At 39.7% G+C, this 12331-nt stretch overlaps 1 protein-coding gene across 4 annotated transcripts in view; it reads left to right on the forward strand.

Annotated features, from left to right (window-relative positions):
- The window catches only part of LOC137281409 (rho guanine nucleotide exchange factor 7-like), an 89526-nt gene that overhangs the window by 10654 nt on the left and 66541 nt on the right, over window positions 1-12331 (forward strand). Inside the window, exon 2 of one of the 4 annotated variants that reach the window (XM_067812617.1) lies at window positions 3663-3904. In XM_067812617.1, coding sequence (XP_067668718.1) covers window positions 3839-3904 — 66 coding nt within the window. In that variant the 5' untranslated portion in view covers window positions 3663-3838. Of the gene's footprint in view, window positions 1-3493; window positions 3905-12331 lie in introns of those variants that run through there. The other 3 variants (XM_067812616.1, XM_067812614.1, XM_067812615.1) reach the window with 3 other exon arrangements.

Genomic DNA, 12331 nt, shown 5'->3' on the forward strand with positions numbered 1-12331 from the left:
ATTTAGGGCATCAAATTTCCATTCTCTACTCCCTGGGGATTATCCAATGAATTTCATGTGACAGACCAGACATCAGAACCTCTCTCTATCTTGTATTTCCAGCAACATTCACTACTGAAAACCCTGGTTTAATGGGATTTTTGCATGTGGAAACCATACGTTTCTGGGGAGTGTTGTATGAACATGATGAAGTCAATGAAGCGGAGGAGGCATCAGCATTGTGGCTTGTTGTCAAGTAGGCTTGTTCTCAAGTAGGATGACTGTTATAGAGCTACATTTGTGGATAGGATTACATTAGTGTCTGTACCATGAATCAGTCAGTGTGGTGCTGTCTTTTTTCCTTCAAGATAGGAGCATCCAAAGAGTGTTCTAGTTTGTCCTTAGATTGCCTCACAGTCCCTCAACTACCTTAGCACTAAAACTATCTGTATCCTAAGTCTGTGCTAAGGTTTGGGAGTTTCCGTTGCCTTGGCAGAGTTAGTGCTAAGATAGCTGAGCACAACATCACCCTGCACTCCCTGCAGAGCTAAAGCCCCAACTGAAGCAAGTGTAGATTCCTTTAGGTTCTGAATCTCACTTCTCACTGGGGCTCCTTTTGAATTTAAACAGGTTTATTTGTTACTTTCAAACTTGTGTATATTCAGAGATTAAGATCTGGCTTCACATTGTACACATCTCCTTCTTAGAGTGCCCAAAGTAAACCTAAGATAATAACAACACAGTAGATTTGTATTGCTCAAGAACTCCAGGCACTTGATACATGCTCATGGCGTTACGCAAAATTATAATCCACTGCAGTAGAGGTGCTATGTTTTCACTGTTAAATCAATCTTTATGGAACTTTTTAATGATATATGTCTTTAGGCAGCTGTTAGAGATTGTCAGTGATTAAGATTTCTTTATTCCCAAGGGAAGATCTTTCCAGTGAGTCTGGACTATGTGAGCAAATAATCCCTTACCATTTTGGGTACTTTTTAGCATAAGAAGTAAGTGATCAGCTTATCTTAGTGTCTGAGAGTGAGAACGTTCATATTTCACAATCAAATCTGTCAGATAAGCAGAAGAAGTTTGATTGACACATTTATATGTCAGAGTCATAATTTTGTATTGGACTCAAGCTTGGACTCAGGGCCACTCTATGGAGATAAGCGCTGGCATGTTATGTACAGTACTCACTATACTATACACTCATTAAACGGTAGAAGTAGAGAAAAAAAGTCAATACATTAGAACATGCAGAGTGAGTGGAATGCTGTACTAATACTGTAATTACAGTAATTGATGCTGTACTAATTTTGAGCACTTCACATTCAGTGATTCTTCAGTGCTAACGGGTTATTTTCATAATCAAAACATCAAATATAACCTAGATAGCATTTATAGCCATAACTTTTTAATTTGGAATAAATAAGAATATCATTTTGAGAATTTGGCAGCTAAGATAGTACTGAGGTCGAGAATCATGTTTACACTATCAGGTATTAGTTACTTGGAATTCCAAACACAAACCAGATGCTTCTAATTTGAAAGCATCTCAACAATTCCAGCATCCTGAATTCCACATCCAAATGCAAATCTGCCAATGCATACGCAACTGCAAGCATCAGATATTCAAATTTGTCTCCTGCATCACCCACCTCATTGTTATTCTGCTTTATCTGGAAAAACACTCAGCTTGTAAAGTTCAGGCTGTTATTATCGACGGGAATGGCACGATGAGCTAATGTTGAGTCAGGATTCTTCCCATTTTCATCCAAACTGCCGCTGTTCCAATAGCTCCGAAACTGAATTTTGATAAGCTTTGTGTGAACACTAATTTCTGCTCATTAAATTTTGTCGATCGAGCAATATCTATTTTTCATTTCAAAGGCATATCTTCAGCAGAATATTTCCTAAGCAGATGTAAATGCGATCATTATGAGGACTCCAGATGGCTAAGGAGAAAAATATCTGTTGAGTTTAATTTTCACCTGGACATTAAAGATTTAGATAGGTAGTAAATATTCATGTTTTAGTTGAAAGGGAGAAGGCTGGGATTGGAATGGTTATAAATCTGAAAGATTATTCTTGATAAATAGTTTTATATGGACACAAAAGGGAAATTGTTATCAAGGTAAACAGGGAGCTTCTGATAGAATCTTTGTGATTTAAATAGTAACACCTTGAGCATGTACTAGTTGGGTGCACATGTGCACTATATAAATGTCCTATAATAGTGATACTAATTAGTAAACTTAATATGATCATGGATGACAGTTCAAGAAACTTGATAATTATAAAGAGTTTGAAATTCTATTTTGTTCTTTCAAACTTTCATTTGGAAGAAATACATTTGACAGAAATACATCAAAAGATTTACACTCAGCACCCATTCATTCTTTAAGTAAAGCCTTCATTGTGTTTCTGTGTTTATGAAAAGAATGTTCTTCTTAAGATGGCACTATTCAGAGTATGAACTGGACAAATTTCATTTTCATTTTGTCTACATTTTCCACACTTTTGTTTAAGTCAGCTCCTTCCAAAAATGTTGGAAATAATGTTATTTTTAGACTCTACTCATATATCATGAAATTTAGAAATAGCTCAGATTAAATGCTTAAAACTTTCATGCTGATTAAGGTATAATTCTTACCTTTTGTAGTTTGGTCTTACAGTAAAGCCGTGGTAAAGTTTGAAGCAGGCTGTTTGTTACCTAGCGTCTGATCTCTGAACAGAACCCACTTGCAGTTTTCAGCTAGCTCAGATGGTGTCTTTTCCTTTCTGCTTATGTTATTTTTAGCCAGTAAGACTGTCAGCATCCGTGGATGAGAATCTTCAATTAAACCTACATGAGTGACTGTCTGTGATAAACTTGTCCCAGCCAATCAGGGCCAAGCTCTCATATCTACTGGGCCAGCAAGGAAGTGGGAGCGTGTGTTGGTTAGTGTGAAAGCAGAGGCAATGTTGATGAGGCAGTGTGATGATGGACTCGGGATAAGGGTTGGACTCACTGGATGTGTTTCGGTTTAAGCCTTTGAAGGAGGAACTTGAGTACCCACGTGAATGGATAGGATTTCTGACTTGGATACTTTGGAGAAATTTTACTGTTGTCCTTTCCTGAATTGAGATTTGAAAAGAGCTGTTGTTTTTTTGTTTTGTGTGTGAGAATGTTTTGAGGAAGACATGTTCACAGCTGATGGGAGGAATATAGGAAGAGTCTGTTATTTGAGTTGATTCAGGATGCCTGTGACACAGTTTTGAAACTGCAGGACAGTTTGGTTGTTGAGGATGTGATTCTATAGAAACAGGTTTCGGCTGAGAGAATTCGAGGATGCTATTAAAAGTGCCATCTTGCTTTCCACATGGAATTGGTATATCATAACTAGCCTGTTTAGTTTGGAAGCAGTTTTGTGTGGTTTATATTTAAGGGCTGTGTGTCCTTCATGGAAAAGCCATCTCTTGACAGTTTAACCTTTCTGAGTTTAAAAGGTTGAACTGGTGCAGTTGTGTGAATCTGTTCCTTGTTGGCAATCAGTGAATGATCAGATTTCTTTTTGAAAAATAAACTCATTGTTTTGCTATCAAGATGAATCGGGTGGACAGCACAGAATACCCAGATGACTATATTGAAATTGTTAATGAAATAAATGACTTTATCGCATCTCTCACGGGTTCCCCTGCAGATGCAAGTGCGAGCAGCGGAACAGGAAGTCAGATTAGCCATTGTGAGGAAGCGTGTCGTGACAGCGTTGAGAATGACTATGAGCCAATAGAGTCCATCATCCCACTCCCACAGTGCGTGGCCCACTACAACCCCACCCCGCCGCCACCCCCACCCATCAGGCCCAAGTTTATCAAGATGTCAGACGGCATGCCGAAGCATGTCAAGGCCGTCCACAATTTCAAGGGAAGCAACAATGATGAGGTAAGTCGATTTATTGTTTGGTTCTTATTTTTGCGGGAAAGAATTTCATCCAAACAACTGACCCATGAAGGTCCGGGGTAGAATAGGCCTTCAACAACCCATGCTTATCATAAAATCGACAATGCTTGTTGTAAGAGGCGACTGACGGGATCAGGCTCGCTGACTTCCTTGACACATGTAATTAGTTCCCAGTTGCACAGATGGACATGCTGTTGATCACTGGATTGTCTGGTCCAAACTTGATTATTTACAGACGGACGCCATGTAGCTGGAATATTGCTCAGTGCGGTATAATTGAGTGAGTGAGTTTACGCCACTTTTAGCAATATTCCAGTGATATCATGGCGGGGGACACCAGAAAATGGGTTTCACACATTGTGCCCATGTGGGGAACCGAACCTAGGTCTTCTGCGTGACGAGCGAATGCTTTAATCAGAGGGCGGTATAAAACTAAACTAACTCACTCACTCACTCACTCACTCACTCACTCACTCACTCACTCACTCACTCACTCCATAAGAACCCCTTTAACAAAACTAGCCTATCCTGATTCCATCTGTTTAAAGTCTCTAATGCATTTATTCTGAGCAGTAACAACTAGACCAGGTTATCAATTGATATGGTGATGCAATCAGAATGTCACCTCACCCTATTTATTTTGTTCATTATGTGAACCACTGGTTCAACATTGCTGGAATGCACTGGAAGCGGTCAAAACCAGCACTCATTCGGACTGAAGAAATCATCCAGTTTAGACAATGTACTGGATTGTAGAGCTGTGATGGGACTGAGATTTTATGCCTATTTTGACAGCTTCCACTGTACCGTGTATATTGCAAATACAAATGTAAATCTCAATAACTCTGTCAACATACTGATACATTCAGTAAGATAAGAAAAGATGAAATATTCTATTCCACTCCATTCCAGAGGCAGTTTTATGGATACTTTGGCTGTATTCCATTTTGTGTATCTCACTTTGATAAACAACAAACTACTCCAAGCAAAAACACTCTTCATAATATGTGTTTCCATTGAGCACAAATGATAAATTAAAATCATGAATGGACATGGTTCGATTCACCGAATGCATGCCTGAATCACGACAGACCTAGTAACTACATCATTGTCTTAATCTGGCTCGACTCAAGAGCACTGCGATCACAAACCATTTCAGACCAAACGATAGGAAAAGACACTTCTTAAACTAGCATTGCAGATTCAGTATAGTGCTTACAGTATTCTGTGTAGGGTTCATGTGAAATACAGAAAAGGTATTAGCACAGTCTAGTACAGGCAACCCCTCACACATGTGCAAGCAGGTAATTGTAAGTGCAATTAGGTTCAACTTTTGTGAAACCCAATTTTACTTCACCTGACTTTAAAAACCCAATCATTTGAAGAATGCAGTGTGAAAATAGACTGACAACAGTAGTTGTTGAGAAAGTAGTACCTTTTGATGTCTTAGAACGAGTAAGGAAAAGTTAAACGTTATCTGATATTGTAGACAAATGACTGTTGTTGCCGAAACTCATCTCTTATATATAGACTAAACAGTATGGATGACAGGTAACAAATACATTGTCTACAAAGTACAAAGGGGAATAACTCTCTATGTTTATCTGACAGCTTCGGCTTTTTTTTTAAAAAAGGAATTTTGCGAGTTGCTCTTACATTCCTTCTGCTCATATCAGATATCATTTACAGGATGGAATGTCAGGCAAAGTAAAATTGATACTCAGCGTGCACTGGAAGCAGATACACAAAACAGACATTTTTGTGGAGAAGAAATGCTTTGTAAACATGACCTTGTTTTAAATTGTTGGTTTTTCTGAAAATTTGTAGGTTCACCAGTTGGAAAGACAGTTGATATTTCAAAGACGTGACTTTTTGGGGGATAATTTGTCTTAAAGAAGTATCAGATTAATTGAGAAAGGTGATTTCTTTAGGTGCATTTTTTGGACAAAAGTTGAAAAATGAAATGTTTTGTGTCTTATATTGATCTGGAATATTCACACACCTACTTTGGTGGAATGATTCCTTGACCTTTCCAAGACACACTAATACAGGAATGAATTGTGATGGATTTTAGCTCTCTTTCAGATCATCCAGTATATGTTTAGCTTTGTGTTATTATGGACCACAGTTAGTTTTCATTTATTTCAACCCTGGATATACATTTGTAGTGATAAAAAAATGTTATCTTACTTGTCCATGGAATGCTCGATGATTTTCACGTACAGTTTCAAACTGCAAATAAACTTGGATTTCATTTCATATCTGCTCAAAATGTAGCTATTAAATTTCGCAATGATGAACAACTTGGGGAAAAAGATATCACAGAATGCGAATCCTTGACCTTGTAACAGTTTAACTTGCCCATCATAACCCAATCTGACCTTGACTGTGACCTTACTTGACCCCATCTGACCCTGATAGACCCCAATGAGGGCACAATGTAAATGTTTGTGCAATGGAGATTGCAGTGAACTTTACACAGTTTCTAAACACAACCTCAAGCTTGAAGTTCCTGCATTCTGACAAGTGAAGGATGCTTGTGACAGTTGAGTTGAGATACAAACCATATGCCCGTTCAGGCAGATGTTAACATATGTCTTGGCTGAACAGATGTTGGCATTTGGTAGCCTATCATCACAATCAGTGGAGATTAGATAGATACATCAGCTCTGCTGACAGCAATCCCTATGAATCTGATGTTGCACTTGCTTGTTGTGATGCAAGTAGATTTTGATAGCTTATCAAAAACACATTCATAAAGGAAAAATTGTTTGGATTCAGTTAACAGAATGTCCCGGGAATTGTAGGGCAGCCTTGTGGTTAATGAGTTCGCTCATAATGCTAAGGACCCAGGTTGAACTCCAGTATGGGTCCAATGTGTGAAGCCCATTTCTAGTGTCCAGTGCTGTGATATACCTGATATAACTCACTCACTCACTTGCTCATGCTTGAAACCATGATAATGTGTTTGAATCCGAGGTTCTCGCTGATTATGTCTGTTGATTTGTCACATGTGTACACTTTTAAACAGTTTAGACCTGCACCAGGTCTAGCATTCCTTCCAAGATCAAGATGGCTTTACAATGCTTTTAGCAGTATTAGAGTAATATCCTGGCAGGAGACACCAGAGATGTGCTTCACACTTTGTACTGAGTGTACCTAGACAAACTTGGGTTTTTGGTCAGTCCCTCCTGGATTCTACAATTCCGTGGTTGCAGAAAAAATCACAGAATTTACCTTGCCATGCAGGAAAATGTCTGGTCCGCAGAAAGCGCATTTGTGTGCAGAATTCATGCAGAATTTGCCACTTTTCTGCTGCGGAATCTGCTGCGGAATTTACTGATTTTAAAAACTGACTGAAAACTGACTCAGTCAGCCGAAATGAAAAGTAGAGCTAATGTCAAAAGTAGGGTTGGTTACACATAAAAGGACTGACATATTTATTGTGACAACATTTTCAGGATAATCATGATCAAAGATACTTTATTAATAAAGCAAGTTTTAGGCATTTTTCAAATAATATTAGATGAATTTTGACACTGCAATTACATTCTCAAAATCGATCATTTTGAAAATTGAAATTATTTCAGATTTCCTTTAGGTATAAAATTGTTCTGTGAGGTGCAGAATTTGCTTAAATTTGCCGCAGAATTCTTAAAAATTTGCCATGGAATCCAGGAGGGACTGTGTGGTGTAATGGGTTAGCATTGTAACCACTAGGCTATCTCACAACCATATTCCAAGATGAATGAGATTAGTTTCATGCGTGCATTATCACAGCAGGGGACATCGGAAATGAGTGTTACACTTCGAACCCATGTGGGGATTTGAACCTGAACACTTTAACCACTTGACCACCCTACCACTGCCTTCCAAGATGACTATATACTAAAGTCTTGTTCAAAGCTATGTTACACTAAATTCTTCTAAGACGACATTAAACGATTTTGAGCTCTTTGACTCTGCCAGATATGTAGCGCCACAAGACACTTAAACATAACAATATGGAGGAAGGAAGTCTACAGGAAATTAGTATCCACTCAACAATTAGTTCCACTTAATTGTTTCCTGGTAATTCTCAGCTCTGAAGTTTTTGTTATGAACGACACTTGTTTGTTGTTAAACTATTAGCATTGCAATGTTAGTGATTCCACATTAGCAGTGATGAGGACTGTGATGAGGACTGTGATGGAGGACTGTGATGGAGGACTGTGATGAGGACTGTGATGAGGACTGTGATGGAGGACTGTGATGAGGACTGTGATGGAGGACTGTGATGAGGACTGTGATGAGGACTGTGATGGAGGACTGTGATGAGGACTGTGATGGAGGACTGTGATGAGGACTGTGATGAGGACTGTGATGGAGGACTGTGATGAGGACTGTGATGGAGGACTGTGATGAGGACTGTGATGGAGGACTGTGATGGAGGACTGTGATGGAGGACTGTGATGAGGACTGTGATGGAGGACTGTGAAGAGGACTGTGATGGAGGACTGTGATGAGGACTGTGATGGAGGACTGTGATGAGGACTGTGATGAGGACTGTGATGGAGGACTGTGATGGAGGACTGTGATGGAGGACTGTGATGAGGACTGTGATGGAGGACTGTGATGAGGACTGTGATGGAGGACTGTGATGGAGGACTGTGATGGAGGACTGTGATGAGGACTGTGATGGAGGACTGTGATGGAGGACTGTGATGGAGGACTGTGATGAGGACTGTGATGGAGGACTGTGATGGAGGACTGTGATGAGGACTGTGATGAGGACTGTGATGGAGGACTGTGATGGAGGACTGTGATGGAGGACTGTGATGGAGGACTGTGATGAGGACTGTGATGGATTACTTTGACGGAGGATTGACCTAGGATTGGACTGTGAAGGAGAAATGTGACATAGGACAGAGGACGCTGATGGATGACTGACAGAGGACTGACAGAGGACTGGACTGTTATGGAAGAAGGTGATGGGGGACAGGCCTGTGACAGAGGACAGTGACGGAGGACTGTGATGCAGATGTTAGTGTGTAATGAGCAGCTGTGAACGTTTGTTCAGTCTTTGGGGAAGGTTTTGAGTGTCTTGCTATATCTGGGGACACAGTTATGTTGAGTGATGCATCAGGTGTGTCATAATACACAGAGACAGGGGCTAATATTGATATGCAATCACAGGATTGTCTGGCCCAGACTTGAACATTGAAAGGCTGCCTTAATGTAACGAGAACTTAGAGTGAGGAATTTTGACAATAAACAATACAATGAATGGGTTCCTTTTTCAAAGTTCATTTTTTGTAATTCACGTGTATTACATTTCTTGACAATCTGCCTGTGTTGCCCGGGTAACACATTCTTTAGATACACCAGAAGAAATAAGTACTGAGTTAAGTCTGCATTACTAGAACATCAGGTCACAAACGGAACAAAGGTCATATAGCCATGCAAAAGCCATTCCAACATGTTAGCAAAGCAGGTAGAATGTTGGTCTGAATGGCAAAGTCCTGGTTTGATTCCCTTCATGTATGGATACAGTGTGTGAAGTCCAGAGTACAAAGCCCAAAGTACACAGTGTCTGTGAGGGTTGTAGGGTAACCTAGTGGTTAAAGCATTTGCTCATCACACTGAAGGCCTGGGTTCGATTCCCCACATGGGTGTAATGTGTGAAGCCTATTTCTGGTGTTCCCCTCTTGATATTGATGGCATATTGCCAAAAAGCAGCTTAAATCCATGCTTGCTCGCTCGCTCCCTCACTCACTCACGCAAAGAGTGTCTGGGAAAACCATTGCAAGTTATGAGTCCTTATTTTAGGAATATGTTATAAACAGTTTCATCAGTTGAATTAGAAGCTTTTGGGTGCACCTGCTGACATTTTGCATTCAAACTCTTGACAAAAATGTCGCAGATGTTGAGACTGTAAGTCCTCCTGCCCTCCTGCTGTAGACTAAACCACAGTTGGATGAATGAAGCATCGGTTTGAAAATAGTCTCAGACCTTAAGATTGGAGGCAGATTAGAACAGCCCATTAGTCATCCCTCCTCCCCAGCAGGTTTCAGCTGCAGGATGTACAGGGTGTCTTCCACACCAGAAGGAATAAAATAAGAAGTCCAAAACTTCATTCTTGAAAGATTGCCCAAGTGTTGATTCATTCAGATGTGAGAATTGCTCTGAGCTACATCAGGATATTGTCTTAGTATATGTGTCTATATACAACTTTTATTTTTATTTTCAATAATATAACTTTGTTTCTGCCACTGTATGTTAGTCTTCTAGAAGATCTGTTTGTTGTTTAACACTGCACCCAGCAATATTCCAGCAATATGGTGCTGTCTGTGAATCATACAAATCAGAACCAGATAGTCTAGTGGTCAACAGTATGAACATCAATCTGTGCAATTGCTTTTAGTTTGGTTGTTTTAAGCTGCACTCAGCACCATTCAAACTGTGCGATATACTCTGAAACAGGAGAACTCCAATCGACTGTGGTCAAGCTTGATGATGTGGCTAAATAAATGATGACATCTAAACCTGACAATGCAGCTTAGAAATGATCATCAGCCACCCATGCTGATGTTGTGATATGCAACTAAAATAAACAGACCTTGTATCCCTTTTATGTAGATCAATGCTCATGTTGTCAGTCACTTTGTATGACCCAGATTCAGATTCTGACTCTGATTCAGGACCTTGGGAAATCTAGACTTGCTTCATATAGGGCTTTATCATTGGCGGAAGGGCTGGGCGGAAGGAAAATAATGTGGTTCTGAGAAAGAGAAGAGTCTAGTTCAGGGACTGTGAGACAGACCAGTTCAAGAACTGAGAGAGACTAGTTCAAGCACTGTGAGACACACTAACAGTCATCATGCTTAACTCCAGCTAAGGGTGGCATTAAACAACAGACATACTTGTTTTCAAGACTGTTCGGTCAGATTACTTGCACTAGCTGGACTTAGATCTGGAATATTGCAGAATGCACCATTAAACCCCCAGACAGGCAGGCACACACCACATCAGGGGAATCCTACTTGTTATCAGGATTTTTCACTCGGTATGAAATGATGCTGTGTCTGGTCATGTTTATCTTCAGTTGTCAGAAATGTAATTTAGTTCCAGGAAGCTACAGCAGTGCCAACCAGTGTGATCTGTCTTTCCAGAAATAGCTCTGAAGATCTTAAAGTGAAGTGACATAACATTAATTCTTACGACCTAGTCCCACTGCAGATCTGCATCTAAACATAACTGTATCATTATCGTTCCTAATGTTACAAATACAACGGCATACTGCTGACCTTAATATCTCTTTGGTATTTTAGTCTATTAAGAGTACAGGATTTTTTTGTTTTGAAAAAATAAATGCCAGCAAATATCAAATAAGTTATTTTGTCCCTGTTTTTATGTCCCTAAAATAAACCAGTTCCGGGAACCATATAGATGCTATGATGAAAAGAGTTGTGCAAAAACATTTATTGGCCTTTTGTATTGAAACTGTAAACAAATTTTTGTTCTGACAGTGATAAGGCCATTGGTTAACATCCATCTACATGTGAGGCTCTGGCTAGACTTGTGTCTGCTTGCAGTGATTTTCGCTGACCATTGTCTGCATAATTGCTGTTATTTAACATTGCTCAATGACAAGAGAACATTAGCAATAACCTGCTAAAGGTCAAACTTCTCATTAAGTCAAACTAGCTGCGTTATTTCTACCCACTGTATGTCATTCAAACCATTTCTGCTGCATACGAAGAGTGAATGAGTTGGTGAATATTTCAGTCGTGATCAACTTAGTGATAGGACTTTTTAAGTAGCAGCTGGAATGATGAGCTTTACTTGCTGGAAAATGGTGTTAGTACCTATAATGACATGCTACATCAATTGCATAAAGGATGTCTGTTCATAAATATTGTTCCTCATAATGATATGGATGGACTCAACAATGGATGAGCATTTGGGAAACTTAGGAAGTTTTCTTTTCATATTCTTTATGCTTTGTACATTTTGTGTCATGTTGTCTTCTTCAGCTGCTCTTCTTTGTGAAGAATGCCACACTCAGCAGTATTCCGAGTCTGAACAAAGGAACCCAGTGATTGACGTTGTGGGTGTCAATTCATGACTTTAGGGTCTGTTGGCATCAACAGAATCCAAAACACTCATTAAGTTACTTCATATAATGAGGTTATTAGACAGTGGAAACCATGTGTCCTGTCAGGTTCTGAAGTCAGTCCTGTGTAAAGACTAGTTTCAGAACCCCAGCTGCACCCCACCCCCTTTATGTGCCAGTGGGGTATAATTGACCGTTCAGCTCATGTATCTGCCCTTCAGATTCATGTATTCACCGAAACAATACCTGCATGCCATGGGCAATTTCAGGGTTTGGTAGGACATCAGTGCTCATCATGTTTATCATTGGATTGT

This window comes from Haliotis asinina, chromosome 4 (assembly GCF_037392515.1).
Source record: "Haliotis asinina isolate JCU_RB_2024 chromosome 4, JCU_Hal_asi_v2, whole genome shotgun sequence".
NCBI lineage: Eukaryota > Metazoa > Mollusca > Gastropoda > Lepetellida > Haliotidae > Haliotis > Haliotis asinina.